The sequence below is a fragment of the Fragaria vesca genome, linkage group LG2, assembly GCF_000184155.1.
Source record: "Fragaria vesca subsp. vesca linkage group LG2, FraVesHawaii_1.0, whole genome shotgun sequence".
NCBI classification, from domain to species: domain Eukaryota; kingdom Viridiplantae; phylum Streptophyta; class Magnoliopsida; order Rosales; family Rosaceae; genus Fragaria; species Fragaria vesca.
In genome coordinates, this window is record NC_020492.1 from 6,695,902 (window position 1) to 6,716,624 (window position 20,723).

A 20,723-nucleotide genomic window follows, 5' to 3' on the forward strand; every position below is an offset into this window, starting at 1 on the left:
CGTTATTATAAGACAATAATATGAAAGGTGGAGGCGCATCCCACCATATCAATTCAGAGCATGACGTACCTTGATTTGCCAGAGCATCAACTATCTTATTCCCTTCACGAAAAATATGAGTAGCCTTGAAATTCATTTTAGAGATTCGGTATAAGCAATTCAACCAACGAACTCGAAGAGGCCAAGGAACAAGAGAAGGTCTGCGAATATAATCAAGTACCAAAGATGAGTCAACTTCCAACCAAATATGCTTCCAATCACGAACCCAAGCAAGCTCAATAGCTTTAATAATAGCCATTATCTCCGCTGAAATTGAACTAAGAATTTCAAGATTAGAGGCAAAAGCACCTAGAGAGTGGCCCTTGTAATCTCTAGAAAGTTCGCCTTATATGAATCTAACTCTCTGGAGGAAAAGTTATTTGATATCCATGAGAAGAAACCAGGCCGATGCCTTTTTGAACAATTCCCATCATACTCTTCAGCATGATATCGTTTGTTCTTACTTTTGAAAATAGTCTTGGAAAGCGTAGTTTCCGTAGTGATTAGGTTGAGCATGAGACCCTCAATAGTTTTTGTACCCTGCGAACAAATCAGAATATTAAGTAATAGTGCAACTGAACAACATAATCACATATGCATACACATGAAGATCGGGAATGTTTCTTACATATATTTTCTCCAAGACATCAGATGCATCCTTCTGCCACACTCTACTACGTTCTCCAGGGTCCTTCGACTCTTCGCGAACAATTCCTCTTGCCATGTCAATAAGTAATTGATGCATGATTAACCTGTCACGATCAACTTGAACTAAACATCGATTGACTAGATTTTGAATTCCAATTCTTGTATAAAATTCAAGGTTGCTCAGTACTGTAATTGTAAACTCTTTCTCCCTTCCTATGAAAAAACATGCTATATGAAGGAATAAACTTTGGTCATGAGGATCTAGTCGAGTACCATAATAGCTTACTCTTAGAACTTCCTGAACTTTTTCATCAAGAAACACGTCCAATTTTGCAATTGCCTCTTTCCAAAGATTCACATCCAGTCCAAACAGAGAAGACCCCAAAACTTGAATAGCTAACGGAAGACCTCCACAATGTTGTACTGCAGCTGTAGAAAGCTCCGTGTAGCTTTTGATAGGATGGGCTTGTCTAAAAGCATGCCAACTGAAAAGCTCAAGTGATTCTTCCTCATGTAACTTTTCAACCATGAACATTTCAGAAATCCCATTTGTGATTAGTAAGTGTTGATTTCTGGTAGTTATGATAATCTTACTTCCGTGACCAAAAGATTCTCGCATTTCAAGAATTGCACTAAATTGGTCTGAATCCTCTACATCATCAAGAACAATAAGAACTCTTTTGGAACGTACAAATTGCTTGATCCGGCTCTTTCCTTCATCAACATTGTATATCTTCTTTGGCTTCCGCTACTGGATATCCGATAAAAGTTGCGTTTGCAAGCGAACCAAACCATTAGGGTGTTTGGAAGTTGCTCTAATATCTGCAAGAAAGCTACTTCCTTGAAAGTTAGCGAAGTTCATGTTATAGGCAGCTTTTGCAATGGTGGTTTTGCCAATCCCACCCATTCCATAAATCCCAGCTACACCAACATCAGTTGATCCATCTCTTAACCACTTGTTTATGTCTTTCACACGATCATCTATTCCAATCGCATGGGGAGCAACATTTAGTACTTTGGATTCGAGTTTATCTCCAATGTCCTCAACAATATTTTCAATCAGCTGTGCTTCATACCTATTAAAGATTGATAAAAAAAATTCAAAACTTAGGAAGCGCAATAACGTGAACAAAATTTACTCTGCTAAGAAAAATGGGTGCAAGATTAATTAAATTATTTTATGTAATGCTCAATACAGATGCAGTAGATGTCTGATCAGCGGATTAAAACTACCATGACTGATCTTCTTTTAGATCTAAAAAAAACAAAGATATAGTATAATTGTTGTATATAGTAATATAATTGACGTTTCTTCTAAAAAAAGAAATACGTACTGCTCTCCTAAGACCATCCCTTTCAGTTTGGAAACATCTCTCAGAGATCTTCTCCACTCTTCCACCTTGCCAATCTCATCCTTGAAACGCTCTTCAACCAGTTTGGCAAAGGCTTTTCCGAAAGTTTCAGTCTGCTTCCCAACATGGGATGGTTCCACCTTATAAAAAACTGGCAAGACCATGTGTCCATCATCTCTATTACGTTTCATGATCTTGGCAAGCTCGTCCAAACACCATCTTGAGGAAGCATAATCCTCGGAAAACACGATTAGTGATACATATGATTCCTGGATAGCCTTCTGCAGCTCTACTGCTATCTCTGCTCCTCTCTGAATTTCATCGTCATCTCTGAACGTGTGAATTCCTGCCAACTCCAAAGCTCTATAGAGATGATCGGTAAATCCCTTGCGTGTATCTTCACCCCTAAAACTCAAGAAGACATGATAGCGGCATCTGTAAGAGGAAGGAGAAGCAGCCATTGACAAAGAAAAGAAAAGAAATAGAACTTACAAATCACTTATGAAATGCAAGATGTGCGAAGTATATTAGAAGACGAAGCTTTTGTAGTACTTCATATATAATCGCATGGCTTGTATATGATGTGGACTCGTCCGTTGACCTACTAGTTTTATCAGCTTTGATCTTACTTGCTGCAGTCTTATTTATGAAATTGCACAACTTGTTCCTAAAATTGAAATGAAGATAATCTATACTACTCTTGCGTGTGAGCTTCAAGGTATATGTATACCTACAACACTTGCCGTATATGATGGTTGGCTTTAATTAATTGCTGATTAGTAATTTAGTATAAATTTAGCAAGTTCATGTTACTTTGAAAATCAACTTGTGGGAAACAAATCACAAAGAAAGCCTAATGTCATCAATTTGTGAGAAAAGAAATCACAAACAAAACCGTGATTCCAACTCTGTCCTAACAACCAAATAGAATATTTCTCCGTGATTACACTAGACTGACTAGACTAGCTAGTTATATTCACAATAGACTAATCTAAGAAGACTAGACTTAAAACTTCACCATAAACCAATAACACTAACCAAAACATTAAAATTGTAAAAAGCCTTAGGGGAAAGAAGCAGCAGATGTCATTTCAGAAATATCCCCCATCAAGTTCCATCACAGAGTCCACATAATCATCAGAGCTGCTAAAGCTCCCCAGAAACTAATCACACAAAAGCTCGCCAGAAACTAATCCCCAGTTTAGGGTTTTTGATTATGAGCTACAAAATCTTACCGACCTGTGTTTGTTTTTGTTAAATTCATGTACATCGCATCATAGTAGGTTTTCGTTCATTTGCCATTATAAACCGTTAAGAAAGTGTAACAAGTTGGTTTCTAATTATGTGTTTCGCTAGATGTTACTATTTCCGATTGCTTATTTTGAAAATATATCTTCCACACTTACAAGTTACAACCAACTTCTTCAAATGTATTTGCTGAAACTTGACCTTTGTATGTTCTAAAGTGGTACCGATTCATGATGAGTTATAATCGAGTTTATTCTGCATCATGAAAATGTTAAAGCTAGCGCTACTATTTGATGAAGACCATATCTGATTTTGCTTAGCAATACAAGATTTAAGGTAAAGAAATAATTGACTATTACTAAAATTTTTGGGTCAAATGCTAGGCTCAAATGGAAAACATTGAATCTAAAATGATATGATTCAAATGCAACGAATACTAGAATGCAGTAATGAACATACCATGCTACATCACCAGAACCTTGCATATAAATTAGAGCTAGTCCTTTCTCACTTTGCACCTCGATCATCATATACAATATGTGTATATGAGCATTGGTATGAAGAACTCTATTGTTTTGTTCATCTTCGTGGCAATATTCACGGCCTTGAATGACCGTGGAAATGCTGCTCCCCCGAGCAAATACCACCCAGCGGGTGTCGACAGGTGGTACATCCACGTCGTCAATAAACTCGGGGGAGGTAGATGGCTCGCCGTTCATTGCAAGTCCAAAGATGACGACCTCGGGAATCATGATCTAGCACCAGGGCAGGACTATTGGTTTACGTTCAAGTCAAACTATTGGGGAACCACGCTTTTCTGGTGCACCCTGCGCACCGAAAAAGAAGACCCTGTAAAACAACATGTTGGTTTGAAAGTGTTTTGGCAGGAATGGCTACATGTTTGGCTCACGTATCATTGTGGCCAAAAAGAAAGGAAATGCTTCTGGATTGCAAAAGATGATGGGATTTACCTGAGAGTCAATCCTGAAAATCGTGATGAATTTGTTGTTAAATGGGAAACGGGGTGGTAATTCAGCTATATCTATCTCTATTGTAATAAAGCAAGGTCGACTGACTCGACTCTTGGATGATTCATTTTCGAATTCGAGATTTAGGTAATAAGACCCCTTTATCAGCTACGATCTCACTCCTTTATGTAACTACAAACTTGTTCCTAAGATTGAAATGAAGAGAATCCATAAGTGTGCATTTGAGCCTCAACGTATTTGCATACCTAATTACCTACAAGTCTACAACTCTACGTTGCATATAAATCGCGAAGTAATCGTGATTGCAACTCTTTTCTATTACAACGGAATTGAATGTGTTGAGAAATTCTAAGGAGAAGGCGGCATCAAATAGGCTCAAATGAACCTCCTCATAAAACACAACAAACTTGACATCACACAAATCATAATGACCTCTAACTGGAATGAGGCCCAAATTGCTAATAGAATCAAGGAAGTTTAACTGGAACCATTCCAATTAATTGGTAAAATGTTGCAATGAAGTCCATAAGTGATAATAAGGCATTTTAAGCTCAAAAATTCAGGCCAATCACTCGAACATGGCTCTTTCTCGTCAATACAAAATGCAATTTCAATCTCAACCAGAACATACTAAACACAACCTCATCTAGAGGACAATTTATTCCATCAGCTTCAATTCATTCAATTCACACCATCCACATAATGAAGAATTGAAAAGAACAAAGCTATAAAATACATATCATCTCGAACCATAACACTCGAGCATGACATGCAATGCGTTTCACCAAAGCCGCTTGCCTAGATGTAGACACTGGAGTGGTTATGTTCACAATAGACTTAGCAATAGCAATCTCTATATGAACAATATCAAAACAGATACACTGTCTTGCTAATATCCCATATATAAAGTGACTACCAAACACCAGATAAAGCTCCTTCCTGTCTTTCCACTAGCACTCAAAGGGAAAGCTATACCACTACACATTGCGTACTCTCCACACAAGCCATACACAAAACCACATCCAATTGTCAAATTGTTCTTCCTCACGACTTCATTACTACACTCTGTGACCAATATCGAGCAAAGATGCAAAATCTTTACCATGTTCACCAACACATTTACTCAAACCCGCACAGTAAATCTCTAACATACGACTAACCAAGCAAGCATAAAGCAGAACTCGAATTGCAAAAACCGAAAGAACAAAAACCAACACAAAAATTCCGAAAAACTCAAAATTTAAGCATAACTGAGATTATCCATCACAATATAACATCCGAAACATAATAATAAGTCTTCCTAGATAATAATCCAACACCGAAAAACATAGAACCAAAATCAAGACCTACTACTCTTACTATGACTCCTCAGACAATAGCATTGGCAGCGCTGGCGATTCTGGGCCAGAGATCCGCGCACTCCTTCCCGATCGGCCCAGTAATCGCCGATCCCTTCATCTCTCCCTTGGGGTTCACAATCACGCCGGCGTTGTCCTCAAAGTACATGAACACTCCGTCCTTTCGGCGCCACGGCTTGCGCTGACGGACCACCACGGCCGGCAGCACCTTCTTCCTCAGATCCGGCTTTCCTTTCTTCACGGTGGCCATGACCATGTCGCCGACGCAGGCCGACGGCAGACGGTTGAGGCGCCCCTTGATCCCCTTGACGGAGATGATGTAGAGGTTCTTGGCTCCGGTGTTGTCGGCGCAGTTGATAGTCGCCGCCACCGGAAGACCCAGCGACATCCGGAACTTGTTCCCGGCCGATCCTCCCCTCCCTCGCTTCGACATTTTCTCTCTTTCTCTCTCTACCGCCGCTCAGTCTCAGTCTTGAACTGATTTGCTAGGGCGTTTGATATCTGCTATTTATATAGCTAGGGTTTGCCCATTTAGTTACGCCAAGAAACGACGTCGTTTTGTAGAATTTTTGGATTTCCGACACGTGTCATTGGCTTGATTCCCAGCTTGCTATGCGCTCCCTTGGTTTTACATAGGTCCATTAGGTTTTACTTTTACCTAGTGCTAATTTACTCTCGTAAATTTTTGTGAATTTTTTCACTATTGAGCTGGCCGCACCGAAAAGCGGTTTGCCCAAATGTTCGGGTTAGCTCATAGAAATGAGGATATGGTTCGCAAAATAGCCAAATCGAATAAAATGGATTGGTTCCAACTTAGGTCTTAACCTGTTCTACGCGTGACCACCTTATTAACCGGTGTTCTCCAACTAGATTAAGGTTCAAAGAACACCATCTCGTACTCACCACATTAACCGTGCTCAGCTTTGAAGGTTAGATGGTCCAAAAGCTCTCTTCTCGAGAATAGCAAGATTATTAAAGAAACATTCAAAGCTATGAGGTGGTAAACGGGCTGCAAAGCACGAACACGACACGAGCACGTCACGTTTAAAAGCGGCCCGGCACGGTCCAAACCCGTTAACGGCCCGGCTCGGTCTAAGCACGTTATTCTAATGGTTCGGGCTGGGCCTTGAAAAATGAGCCCATGGGTCCGGCCCGGCCCGAGCACGATAATTTGAGGCCCACAGCCCGGCCCGCTATAAAATATAATTTTTTTCCATTTCTAATATGAAGATAACATATTTATAAATAATAAATTTAGTTTTGAGTGTGAACAATAAACTTATATACTAATAATTATTTATTTGAGTATGAATTTAGATTCCCTTAAACTCGTAAAAAGTTTTTGCCTAAAAATTTATTAATTGTGAACAATAAGCATTTATCACTTATTTCTTTAGTTGTTGACAAAAAAAAAAAATGATTGATAGATTGTGTGAATTAGTTTTGGTTTGTAATCATATCATGTATAATTAAAAGTTGAGATTATGAGAGTAGAAGCGGTGGTATAGGACATTCACCTTGACTATTTTTAATTTTCGACACGAAACGGGCCGGACACAGCCACGTTCATAGGCCTGGCCCGAGCACGGCCCACCACATTATGAGCTTTGGCCATGGGTCGGGTTGGGCCTTACATTTGAGTAAATGGGTTGGCCCAAGCTTGAGCCCATTAAGAAGTGGCCCGTCATGGATCGGCCCAAACATGGCCCGAAACCCGATTAGACGAACCGGGCCAGGCTGGGCCGGCCCGTTTGCCACCTCTAGCTACGAGCGATCTGAATGATTGCCCCGAGTCTTTCAAAGATTGCCTCATTTGTATTGGACGCAGTCAATCATTCTTCCACCAAGATTTTGTTGAAGTTATTCTCTTTGTTATAATTAGTCTTTCTCTTAAAGCAAATGATTCTAGCGAGGTTTTTGGCACACACTTTGAACCTACCACAATAAGAATGCCATATCGGTCTCAATAATGAAACCGATTACTGAATACATTGCTTGATTCACTGAATCATCAAATTAGATTTTGTAATTATCAAGCGGTGAACAATCTCTGCTTAATGATGACACACTGGTTTTTGTTTTTTTTATCTACATGTAAACTTATGAATCGAATGGTAATGAATGGATAGAGAGACATAAAATCTTCACTTAATTCTATACGCACCTATATAGTTTCTTCAAGACTTACGTCAATCATTCAAGATATAAGTTTAAGTTGTACCAAATTGTTTGTACACATGCTTAACAATTTTGCCAAATTTTGTACCCGTGAGAGTTTCATTAACCCCCCCATATTCGTGTTGATGATGTAGGTCTGTAGTTTTGTACCTACTAAACCCACACAAAAATGAACTGCTCTTCAGCTTCGCTGCTGAGCTCCTCCTTCCTCCCAGCTCCACCACCCAACACCAACACCTCCTCCTCCTTCAAACTCCCCCAATCCAAACCCAACCGCCGCCACGTCACCGCTAAAATGTCCCTCAACAAACCCCCAGACCCAACCTCCCTCCTCACCTCCGTCACCAACCTCCTCTGGGGCCCATCCCTCCCTCCGGGCCTCCTCATCTCCACCGTCCGTTCAGCCTGGAACACCACGTGGCGCCTCATGATGTCTCAGCTCGCCCCCTCCGACCCCTCCCTCGCCTACACCCGACCCCCTTCCCGCTTTCGCGCCACCCAAATCCCCCGCCAAAACCGCACCTCCCTCCACCTCTACGTGGGCCTCCCCTGCCCCTGGGCCCACCGCGCCCTCATCGTCCGCTCCCTCAAGGGCCTCGAATCCGCCGTCCCCGTCTCAATCGCCTCTCCGGGCAACGACGGCTCCTGGGAATTCAAAACCACCCGCGACCCGGATCCGGATACACTCGACCCGACCCGGGACAAAGCCAACGGGTACAAAACCCTGAAGCAGGTCTACAAATCCAGACCCGGCGGGTACGACGGTCGGTCCACGGTGCCGATGCTATGGGATTCAAACAACAAAGAAGTAGTATGCAACGAGAGCTACGATATAATCGAGCTGTTCAATTCGGGTCTAAACGAAATGGCCCATAACCCGGGTTTGGATCTTTCACCGCCTTCTTTAAAGCCAAAGATTGAAGAATGGAACAGCATTATCTACCCCAATGTAAATAATGGAGTCTATAGGTAAATCCCTTGTCCTATTTTTACCATTGGTTAAATTTATAGTAATTAGTAAGTGACGTTTTATTTATGCAGGTGTGGGTTTGCTCAGTCACAAGAAGCGTATGATGTAGCAGTGAATGACTTGTTCAACACGCTAGACAAGTTGGAGGATCATTTGAGCCGATTTCGCTACCTCTGCGGAGACGAGCTGACGCTGGCCGATGTCTGCCTCTTCACCACTCTCATCCGGTTCGATCTCGCCTACAATGTCTTGTTCAAGTGCACCAGGAGGAAGCTGGTCGAGTATCCCAACCTTCACGCTTACATGCGTGACATTTACCAAGTACAGTGCTGCCCTGTTCTTCACCCTCTGCTATTTTAACCGTCTTAGTTTTCGAATTTGGTAGTAATCCGATTTGTTGATATATTGTCAACAGATTCCAAAGGTTGCAGAAACTTGCAATTTTCAACTGATCATGGAGGGCTATTACAAAACCCTTTTCCCGCTCAATCCGGGCAGCATTCAGCCTATCATTCCTGTTGGATCCGAGCATCAAGAACTACTGAGACCACATAACAGAGATTCGTTGTGCCTTAAAGGCGCAAGGGAATCAGCATCGACACTTTCAGTTTCTTAAGAGATACGGCGAGGCAGTACATATGCCTACGTGAACCTACGAAATATGTAATGACTGTGTTTCTTTCGAGGTGCATGTGAGCTGTATATTTTGGTGATGCATAATTGCATATATAATGTCAACATTACATAAGCTAATCACAAACAATTCTAAGCAAAAGATTTCCCCCTTCAGAATTACTGAATAACAAGAGCAGCATATACTGGTATCAGACGTTAAAACTATCACAAAAGGCATCGGATCGTGAACTGGCCTAAACATGTACAAAACCTACAAGAGCATCCAAATGATCTACCATAGCATTACTTCATGCGCAACCAACATCGATGCAGTAGCCACTACTGACAAACAGGCACTGTTAGGACAGCCAGTTGAAACCAAAACTAGTCCAGTAAAATCTGCTTAGTTAATAATTCTTCAGGGAGGGAAAGGCCATGCCTTGAAGCACTCAAAATAGTCTCAAAACTCATCTTGCAAGTGAGGCAGATCTAGATCCTGTAATGTCGAAATGAAAATGAAGGTTAGCATCAGGATCAAAATGTAATTATAACAACCAACAGAGAGTGGCTCAATCAATTACCAAATTTAATGAAAACTTCAACTCTGAGGTATAGAACAGATATTACAAAAATGTATCGTGATAAATGGTAAAAAAAACTAAAAAACTGTCACAGCATAGGCAGATTTTCTGTACACTTACTATTCGATCGTGTCATATTCCTGCAGAATTTACTACCACATTGGCAGTTGAACACCTTAACAGGATCATCATGGTCGTCAAAGTCAATGCCATAATCCTGCAGACAGAGCATGAATAGCAGACTTTAGTGTGGAGTTGTGGGCACATTTCAACTTGAATAAGATTTTCCAACATATAATTTACTGAAACTTGGGACAACACACTGTTTCATTCATCAATCATTCAAGTGTTTGAAATTGATGATATTAAATCTCACTGTGTCCTCATCAGGGAGACCAACAATATGCATAGCTTAAAACTTTGAAAGATAAAATTTTGAAAGAGCGTGTTAGTAAACCACCAACAACCAATACTGTTAAACCTACTCACCCATGTAAGCTCTTCCAAGGCATCTACTTTTCTTGTTGTGAAGAAAGCAACCTGGACAATATGGTAAATCATAAAAATAGAAATAATTATACATTCAGATGAACAAAAAACATACAAATGAAGGATCACAATTCCCATACATGATAAAAGCAACGATCAGGAGTCTCGACTTCAACTGGGATCAGAACCAAGTTTGCATCCAAACATCTAGTAGAATACAAAACATGTGAGATATTCGGAAGCTTAAATCAGAATTATGATAAAAGAAAGAGACACACACACACACATATGATAATATCACCTCTGATGGTATTTGAAGACATTTTCCCAACATGATCTTAACAGGATTCACATTTACCAACCAAAATATTCACTGACCCTTGCTATTTAACGAGTGTTTAATTCTAGAGGTTTATAGCCACTTCATACATTCAAATGTGAACTCTTGCTATTTCTCCTTAATAAGCAACTGGAATAAGTTCAAGCACATATAAAAACAAGGTATCAAGAATTCCTCAAGTTTCATGATTTCTACTAAAGCATTTATGTTATTGTTGCAAACAAAGCATAACAGATCATAAGAATTAAGGATATGAATAGCTGAACCAAAAATGAGATGTCTGCAGGGCAAATGACATGTCTGTGAACTTCAAACTTACCTGTGATTAATAAACCTAGCAACATTTCCATATTTTGTTGCATCCAAACAAAGAGCGTCTTCATCTTTCAAATTGGATTTAGTACCCCAATTTGCATCCAGTAATACCGGATAAGGACGTTTCCCACTTCTGGTGCTTTGGATTTTCCTTTGATGCCGCTCTTTGTTGGTTAATATTTCACCGACAAACTCGCACACAAACACACCTTTTGGCAGGTCATCTAAGGTTCGAAGACCCCATCCTTTCCCTTCTCGAGTAAAAAAGACCTGGGATACATGGGGCGAATTAATTAGAGAAACTGTTAGAGAACTAAAGTAGTGCAGAAGCAAATCTATAACTCCACAGAATATAGCATTACAACTTAGAAAACAATTTACTTGTAAAAACTGACAATACAGAACAAGAAACACAAAACTCCAATAAACGACAAATATAATAGTATTGCACAGATTTCCACCTGCAAGTTGCAATTTAAGCCTCTCTGGACTACCCTGTTGCCACATTGCCCATGACAGCCACATTTGATCCAGCATTCTTTGATGAAATTCCTCCTTAAATGGCCTTTGCATGACTCTAAACAATCGTCATTCTTTATTCTTTCAAGCGGGCAGGTCTTACAGTAGAAGAGATGGTCTGGCTGCGGATTACGTGTCATAGAGATACACTCTTCCAAGAGATCATCTTTAATGAGGCCTTCTGGTGTGTAAGCAAACTTACCCCCAGTTTGATGTGCACATGCACAAGGTGTAGACGCTGATACACAATCACCAAAGCAAGTTGCACAACAATTCTTGTCTTCAATGCTAGATAGACATATTTTAAGATCAGCATCTTTGGAGACAATGTTTTCGGAGATATAGAAGAAGGATGGTGGACGACTCCTGCTCCATTCATTTACCCATGATATTTTGACTCTTTCTTCTCCTCTAGCTATATCATTTATATCATGAATAGTCCTTAGATCATCAGGAGTTAGGTCAGAGTTTTGAACAACCACCAGACCCAGAGAGTCTTCCACGTTATCCTCAGAAAATCCATTAGAAACAATAGAACCAGAGACTTGTGGACAATCACCATTCAAAGGGAAGGGAACTCTTGGCACTTCAGGATCAGTAACAGCATCCCAAGCAGGAGATTTTGGCAATGAATCCAGATTTGGTACTACATTAATTGGTCCATCCTGTGATTCATCATTAGAATTAGTTGCCAATTCCAAGAAGCTCTCACACATATGTCCCAACAGATTTTTCAAAGAGAAGTTAGGGTCAGTGATTCTGTACGTGTGCAGACATTTTTCCTCTGTGAGTTTTAGAATTGCATCTAGATTAGGCATATGAAAACCTGGTCTTCGAATAGCTGAACTGCAACTCAGAGAAAGCTTTACCTCTCCTGAAGGTGACGAGGCAACCTCTAAGCAAGAAGATTCCCCTAAGTTAGAAGGAGTGCCCTCTGGAATAGTTGCAAGCTCATTATTCATACTCCCCTCATTAGATAAAGCTGGAATATCATTTCTACTTTCTCTCTCTTGGGAAGCCACAAGTTCAGCATGTTGGATTCCAGTTGCACCTTCTGTTGATAAAGGAGGATTTACTTGACTTGATTCATCTGCACAGGTTGGATCAGGACAAAGATCACTATGAGAAGATTATTCAAGGCGCTAATAATAGAAAAAAGAAGGTTCAGCCATTTGGCCTTTCATGTTAACAACTCGCAGTCATTGACATACTGAGTGTACTGTATACATATTTTTAGTTCCTAGTTCGAACAATCTATCTTTTAATACCCACGACAACACAATACAAGTTATACAACAGAATCAAAGATGTACCTGGATGGATCACAGCAATGGGCACCTCGTCTTGGGCCATGTCATCAGTGAAGGGCTCATCTTTAGGCTCAATTAATGCTAAACTGTTAACATTCTGTTTAGGCAAAAGAACAATCCGTGGTTCAACCACTGTCTCTTTAAAGCGAACACCATTAGATGAACGTTCTGATAAACTCTTCCCTTGCAGTGCCAACGGTTTAGATATAAGAGGTTGCTTGCCCTTATCTTTAATACCAGACTGAAGAGAAACAGGTGGCCTTGACTCGGGTGAATGTGAAGTATTTTGGGGCTGCTGTGCAGAACGAGCATCAAGTAGTTCCTCTGCCTCCACTTTTGGCTTTATGAGCAAAGTACCACCAGACATAGGATTGCAGGTATTTGAGGAAGGTGACACCTGACACTCTTGATTTTGTAGGCGTAACCTTTTCAAGGGACGATGAGGAACCAAGAAATCTTCCTCTATATTATCCACCAGCTATACAATAGAGCAAAAGGTGTATTAGCATATATAAGTAGAAGGGTGGAAATGCAAAAGCAGCAGGTAATGGAGCCAAGTGCACATACTTCTTCATCTGGAGATTTTTTCTTCTGTGATGAACTCTCATCTTGACTTCTTGAACGTAACCTTGTCAATGGAAGTTCAGGTTCAAGGTTGGGCTGTGATTCTGCGTCAATATCTTCCTGCTGATATTTCACAGATATGTCAAAAACTATAGCCTTTAATTTTTCTAAAATGAGAAGGTATAGCAGGATAATGAAACAAAAAAAGAAAAGAAGTTAAAATTACATACATCATAATTGTTGCATTTCTTCTTTTCTGCCGCAACCTAACAGATGAAACAAAAATTAAGTACTCATAAGAATAACAAAATACACAAGGATAGAGATGGAATATGCCTCACAATCGAGAAAAACATAACACATAAACACACACACACACCTTAGCATCTTCTGCCTCAAATATAGCATCAGCAAGAGCTCTATATTCCTCTGCTTCAATCAGTGACCAATCTTTGTTATATAACTTCAAGAGATTCTTCAAAACTGGTTTAATCTGTTGTTCAGTGAGACCAATAGCTGTCATTGCCTGAAAGGCTTTTGCAACTTGTGGACTTGGTGGTGCCATCACCGTCTAATGTGTCCACTTGCCACTGAAGTTAACTATGAGCTTCCCAAATACCAAATGTGCCTATATTTTCCAACATTTTTCATAGGATATGATCAATATGAGTCTAAAACACTACATATGCAACACTTATGAATCCAGATAAACACCAAATTCACTAACAGGGTCCTAGTTCCACACATAAAACAAATTTTCACTTGTCACTGTCTAGCCAGCCTAAACTACATAACCAGACTCTAAACCATGAAAAGTAATGCATCTTTATACTACCGAAAACCACGGCCAGGACAACATGAAACTGAGCCACATGTACAGCCCATTCAAAATCAAAATTTCTAAAAGACAAACCATTCATCCATTATATGAACAAATAGAATAGTAATTTCAAAAGCTATCAAAAACTTCACACACAGACCCAGATGGCAAACTCTCTCCACCCCTCACACCCATAGCTCTCAGAATTGCAAAGAAAATAAAATTACAAAGAAGAACATGAACCATAGATATACATGCATGCAAAATAGAGCACAAAAATACACAAGAAAAAAAATTAAAAACTTACCAAAACAAAAGTCTGGAGCTTGATTCAAGCTATCAAGACCTGAAAATCACCCATAACAACAACAGTAAAATTCACAACCAAAATTTAACCCACAATTCTCAAGAACCAAACTTTGACCTACAATTCTCAAGAACCAAACTTTAAGACCAGAGCATCACAACCAGCTCAAACAATGCACCCATAAAACGATGGAAACCAAAGCCCAAAACGCAGAGCTTGAAATATTTTGGAAAAAATTACAAGAAACAGAGAAAAAGAAAACGTTTTGGGAGAAGTGAAAAATGGGAAATTGGTTAAAAGAAGATGAAATTAGGAAGATGGGTATTTGAGGATTACCAGCATTTTGAAGAAATTGGGAGACCCAGAAACAGAGAATGTGAATTGTGAGAGAGTGAGGAGAGGACTGAGAATTATAGGGTTTTATGAATTTAGAAAGGGAGGAGGTCAGGTCCTTCTCTGACTATTCTGATGCAGGCGCGTGACCACGCGCAACTAGGCGCGTGGGGGAAAGGACTCGGTTTGACGAGCATACCACTCAGGATGGCATTCATGATGCGCTTGGTGGGGTGAGAATTTAAAACGCCACGTACGGTAAATATTTATTTAGCTCTTTGGCTTTTTGGTACATAATTTATTGTGAAAGATTTTTTTATTTTTTTTATGAATCGGGTACAGCTAGTTTTTGGTGACTCGAACTCAAAATCACTCATTCACTGAGGAGAGATTTTTGTTATCGGGCAATTTATTGTGAAGATTGAATTGTTGTTTTTTTTTACTTAATGAGTTAATGTTAGAGTATGCTCTTGATGCTGAATTTCTAGCTTTACTTGCAGCAATTCCTATTGCCTATTCACACAAATGATCATAGGCACAAGCGAGCATGCAATAGTCCTCAATGGAGTGAGTCATGGTAGCTCATCCTGTTATATGCATCCCTTTTATATCTCCACCCTAAACGCTGCCGTTTTGTACTTCCCTTATAAATCCCCACCAAATCAACGTCATAGACATTTCAATTCTTCCTCTGCAAATCTGCAATGCAAAGATTCGGGCTTCTCCGAGCTCTCTGTTGGATCTCAGGCTCGTCGCTCTGCTTCGATTCGGGCTCAAAAGATCCGACCTTTTCAACGTGTCGGTGATTTACCATATCTCTTCTCCAAGTTTATATGTTTAAAGATTCAATTTTTATGGATTCAATATACTAGATCGGCTTGAATATTCAGTACCCACATGTCAGATTTCGCTATGAAGCTTTACCCTTTTCATTTTGGCTCATTTGCCTTCCTGGGTTTCAGTCCTCCACTGTTTCTATAGCTGTTTGAGATTATTGAACATCTTGTACTACATTTTGGTATTGAATTTTGGTTTGGGGGTGTTTCAGTTAGTCACAATGTCTGCGATTAGAGTTGATCCTAAGCAGTACTACGCCACTAGTAGTCTTCTGATTGGCTATGCACTATGTTCTAGCTTGTTAGCTGTGATAAACAAGTTTGCCATCACCAAATTCAACTACCCTGGTCTTTTGACCGCTCTGCAATACCTCACTTCTGCTTTGGGGGTTTGGGTTTTGGGCAAGTTGGGGTTTTTGCACCATGATGCATTCACATGGGAAACAGCTAAGAAGTTCTTGCCCGCTGCTCTTGTGTTTTATCTTGCCATTTTCACCAACACTAATCTGCTTAGACATGCCAATGTGGATACTTTTATAGTGTTCCGGTCGTGTACGCCTATTTTGGTTGCGCTGGCTGATACGGTGTTTAGGAAGCAGAAGTGCCCGTCGAAGCTTACATTTCTGTCTTTGTTGGTGATTTTGGGTGGAGCTGTTGGCTATGTGGCCACTGATAATGGGTTTACTTTGACTGCTTATTCATGGGCGTTTGCGTATTTGGTGACCATTACTACTGAGATGGTGTATATTAAGCATATGGTGACGAATCTCGGGTTGAACACTTGGGGTTTTGTGTTGTATAACAATTTGCTGTCATTGATGATGGCTCCGCCGTTCTGGATCATTACAGGGGAGTATGTTGAGGTGTATGCTGCTTTGGGATCCAAGACTGACAACTTCTTTGCACCTGGTGCATTCTTTGCAGTGTCATTGTCATGTGTGTTTGGTTTGCTCATCAGCTTCTTTGGGTTTGCGGCGAGGAAGGCAGTGTCTGCAACAGCGTTTACAGTGACTGGTGTTGTTAACAAGTTTCTTACAGTTGCTATCAATGTCATGATATGGGATAAGCATGCCAGTCCCTTTGGTTTGATCTGCCTCCTAATGACAATCGTTGGTGGTGTCTTTTATCAGCAATCAGTAACTGGACCTAGCAGTGCCCCATCAAAGGGTGAATCATTGTTGCCTAAGCAGACTCACAGTGAGAACGATGGTGATGACTTTGAAAATGAAAATCAAGGAGTTTCTAGTAAACTAGTCATATGAGAATTCCTATCTTTGCATGATCATTTTTTAGCTGCTGAAGAGGTATTGTATCTTTGAAAATTATCTTAAAGGCTGTAATTTACTGGTTATATTTATATGCACAAAGTATAATGTTACAATATGATAACTGAGAGAACTACAGCTGCTTTGTCACTAGTGATAAATGATAAAGCTCTTTCCTTTTCATCTGGCAAAAAAAAAAGAAAAAAGAAGCTGTTATATGCATAAGAATGAATTCAGTAGCAAATAGCAACAAGAATGAAACAGAAAGAGTAGATATATGACATCCTTTGCAGCAATTATATATTTCAATATCATCAGTTGCTGCACTATTCTGTTTCTATATTAGCTAATTATATCTCTTGGCTTGGAAAACAGTGAGAAACCCCCAAGGAGTAGCTAAAAAGAAATAAGATGTTCTATTTACAAAGGTTCAAATTGCAGACATGAAACTGTGTTAACAGTCTAGCACCCATTGCAGCAAACCAGCAAGGAAATGCCAGTTCAATAGTATTGAAAAATGATACCAATCCTAACAAAGGATAGCAACGGTACGACACTCCTAACAATGTCAAGACTCAAAACACATTCTGGTACAACAAGACACAAGTCTGGATGTGGAGCAGAGTCATAAGAGCTCTCAGAACACATAAATATGACCCTGGATGTGGAGCACTTATGACTCTGCTCCATATCCAGTGCTGTAACTCACACGAGTCTTTCTGTTTACATGTCAGATGGATATAACTCAAAAGCTCTCCAATTGCATAAATAACAACTTATGACATAGCTAAGCTAGATACCTTTGAAAAGGCCAATGCAGAAACTTTGAAAGAGAAGAAAGCTAGATACCTCTGAGCTCTTCATAAGTGAGGTGGTGAATTTAACTCACAAAATACTATGTTAACCAGGCTATGCCTTCCGGGACTTACATGCAACTATCGTGGCATGACATAGAGGCTTAAAGCAGCGGATTGTGAAGTTTAATTTGTTTAATATCTTTAAAAAATCTTCAATGACGAGAAGTTCATAATAATCCACCCAAAGAACACCAAAGCCACCATTGAAATAAGGAGGAACAATCAAAAGCTAACCCTATGTAACCTTCATATTAACATATGAAAACAGTTGTAACCGGTGATGAGATCACAATGCACTTCTTGATTGCTTTGATTTCAGGCTGTGTAATTCAACTTCACCAATAACCATGTCAGTAGAAAATTTTCATGAGCATGTTACACGTAAGTATTACACTACACTATTACATACATATAATGCCTTGTGAAGTAGACGAATGCCCAAATGCTCAACACACTAATGACTCTATGACCAATTGTTGATGACCCAAAACTGTCAAGTCATCTACGGCTAACACAAAAGTGAAATGAAAACAGTAGAGCCATCTCAGACCTTAAGTCTTCTCTATGAACCTAGACTTGAACTTAAAAAGAGCACATAACAGCGAATGAAGCAATCTAACAAATTGATCATTCATGGGGAAGGTGGTGCCGGCCTGCCGGGTCAATATTTATGAATGCCTCAACCTTTGTATGGTTTGAAGAAAAATAGGGATATTTTGCAATCTTGTGGGAATGAATGCCACCCCATCTTGTTCACTAAGAAATCCATTATTCCCGTAATTTTCTTCTCAGACCTGGCCATTAAGAGCATCTCTAACAGATTCCCTAAAATTTCTCTAAAATGGGGAAGCAAAAGCCAAAATTTTCAAAAAATTTATGCTCTAACTCTAACAGTTTCTCCATTTTGGAGATTTCAGTATTTATTACAACAATAAAAAATGCTACATGATTATTAATAATAACAAAAAAAAAATCATATATTTCATTGTAACATAAATTACCCAATAAAATATTCTAGATTTTTGTTCTTATCGTTGGAGCACGTGAATAATTAATATTTGGAGAAGGAATGTTTTGCTGCAAATTTGGGAAAGGAGTGCTTCTCTTTTTTCTCCATCCTCATTTTGGGGAATGAGATGAGAAAGCTGTTGGACCATAAAATAACCTAATATTTCCCAAAATTAATAAAATCAAGAAAATAAAGAAGCTGTTGGAGATGCTTTAACATTGGACTCAACTTGAAGACAAAGAATAATAGAATGAATTATCATTGTCCGACCAACCCCACCTCCTGTAAGTCTCTTCCTTTCGCCTCCACGTCGTCTTCTTCTTCCCAGATAATGGGGCCATGGCATGCACAAAGGTCAAATCATAATTGTTGGACCTCAGCCACAAGTCCCCTGAACGATTCAGGGCACCTCTCATCACAATATGAGGAGGATGCCATTTCATCAACAAAGTGATACACGACTGGGGCATGCCCAATTCTCTCAGAAGTCCAATATTAGGCATCATAGTCTTGAATAGATTAAGCTGATGAGCATATTCGAAGCCCTTACAGAAATGTAAACCGTAGAAATTGACACTACTACACAGTAGGCTTAATATGAGAGAGATTGCTTCAGAGGTGAGCACAAAACGCCGGCGTTTAATTAGTAGGTGCTAGGTTGATTGTGGATTCATGAAAATGGTGGTGATGGTTTGGAAGTTTAGAACAGAGGCCGGGCCGCCAGGGTACTGGGTGGGTCACCGCCTCTGTTTTCTCAAATTTTCAGAAATCAGGATTAAAAGAAAAAATATAAAACAAAATAATTTTTATAGGCTAGGAGGACACATGTTACGTCTAGGCGGTTACATGTGACATATGCCAAAAGGCTGAGAGGGATCCATTATCACAAGTATTCAGAAATCTCATCCAAGGTAAAAAGAAAATGTATAAACAAAATAATTTATGTGGTCTAAGCGGACACATGTTGCGTCTAGGTGGATACATGTTATCACAAGTATTCAGAAATCTCATCCAAGGTAAAAAGAAAATGTATAAACTGATGAAGAATAAAGTGTAGAGACAAAGAGATAGCGAGAGAGTCATCTTATTCATTGATAGGAGCCCTTTATATAGGGAATTACACAATACCAATATGGTAAGGATATGAATACATAGATCTAGTCTAACTACATATCCTATTGGCATAAGGCCAAGGCACACATAGAGAATATCCTAGAACACTCCCCCTTGTGCCGCGCGCTGATATGCCGATGGTGCTGATCTGTTGCCTCGTCAAAAACCTCGTCAAGTCACAAAAACCCTGTGGGAGAAAAACTGAACCTTGATCGTAGGAGAAAAAGAGTACAACGCACCCTTCACATTTGATAGTGACATTTATGTATGTGCTAGACTCCCCCTGAAGTTCGCACCTCCCCCTGATCTTTACATCAATCATAAGGCTCTTCCTGATTCTTACTAATCACGGAAGTTTCAACAACTTAGCATGTCAATGCTTTTTAACATGTCTTCAAATGTGGTATTGGGCAATGATTAACTAAATCATGCCGTATTGTCCTCAAATGATCTTTTACACTTAGATCTTGAGGAGAAGGTTTGCTTGTGAACTCAAAACATAAGTTAGTGCAGGAAATCAGATTTCCGCGCAGCATGACCTTCAATTACTAGAACAGTCGTAACTTTCTCTAGGAAATACATATGAACGAACCGTAAACGGTTTTGGAAACTAGACTCATTTAGCTTTCCAACCGTATATTACACACGTTCTGGTTCCTCAGGAGCTA

At 39.7% G+C, this 20,723-nt stretch overlaps 5 protein-coding genes and 2 pseudogenes across 7 annotated transcripts in view; 3 read left to right on the top strand and 4 right to left on the bottom strand.

Annotated features, from left to right (window-relative positions):
* Positions 1–123: 123 nt before the first annotated feature.
* Positions 124–2,621, bottom strand: LOC101299912 (annotated as a pseudogene). The gene is made up of 4 exons (XR_183911.1): positions 2,532–2,621; positions 2,022–2,444; positions 668–1,763; positions 124–579 (listed from the first exon to the last, which is right to left on the bottom strand). The product of XR_183911.1 is annotated as a TMV resistance protein N-like (transcript).
* Positions 2,622–3,832: 1,211 nt separating this feature from the next.
* LOC101310780 (pumilio homolog 15-like) lies at positions 3,833–4,318 on the top strand. Its single transcript, XM_004292189.1, has one exon. It carries the CDS (start codon positions 3,833–3,835, stop codon positions 4,316–4,318), a length of 486 nt encoding a protein of 161 aa, XP_004292237.1.
* A 1,159-nt stretch (positions 4,319–5,477) lies between these two features.
* On the bottom strand, positions 5,478–6,117 carry LOC101300193 (60S ribosomal protein L23-like). The gene has a single exon (XM_004289935.1). It carries the CDS (start codon positions 6,065–6,067, stop codon positions 5,645–5,647), a length of 423 nt encoding a protein of 140 aa, XP_004289983.1. The 5' UTR covers positions 6,068–6,117; the 3' UTR covers positions 5,478–5,644.
* Positions 6,118–7,981: 1,864 nt separating this feature from the next.
* On the top strand, positions 7,982–9,398 carry LOC101311073 (glutathionyl-hydroquinone reductase YqjG-like). The gene is made up of 3 exons (XM_004292190.1): positions 7,982–8,781; positions 8,854–9,103; positions 9,198–9,398. The coding sequence occupies exons 1-3, from the start codon at positions 7,982–7,984 to the stop codon at positions 9,396–9,398; spliced, it is 1,251 nt and encodes a 416-aa protein (XP_004292238.1).
* A 126-nt stretch (positions 9,399–9,524) lies between these two features.
* Positions 9,525–14,080, bottom strand: LOC101311354 (histone-lysine N-methyltransferase SUVR2-like). The gene is made up of 10 exons (XM_004292191.1): positions 13,895–14,080; positions 13,746–13,781; positions 13,519–13,638; positions 12,955–13,429; positions 11,584–12,731; positions 11,127–11,392; positions 10,608–10,674; positions 10,468–10,518; positions 10,099–10,195; positions 9,525–9,893 (listed from the first exon to the last, which is right to left on the bottom strand). The coding sequence occupies exons 1-10, from the start codon at positions 14,078–14,080 to the stop codon at positions 9,865–9,867; spliced, it is 2,475 nt and encodes an 824-aa protein (XP_004292239.1). The 3' UTR covers positions 9,525–9,864.
* Positions 14,081–15,648: 1,568 nt separating this feature from the next.
* Positions 15,649–17,268, top strand: LOC101300489 (GDP-mannose transporter GONST4-like). Its single transcript, XM_004289936.1, has one exon. The coding sequence runs from the start codon at positions 16,033–16,035 to the stop codon at positions 17,071–17,073; it is 1,041 nt and encodes a 346-aa protein (XP_004289984.1). The 5' UTR covers positions 15,649–16,032; the 3' UTR covers positions 17,074–17,268.
* Positions 17,269–19,166: 1,898 nt separating this feature from the next.
* Positions 19,167–20,723, bottom strand: part of LOC101311650 — an 18,853-nt pseudogene continuing 17,296 nt past the window's right edge. The window contains exon 10 of the transcript XR_184130.1: positions 19,167–19,487. The product of XR_184130.1 is annotated as an uncharacterized LOC101311650 (transcript). The remainder of the gene's footprint in view (positions 19,488–20,723) is intronic.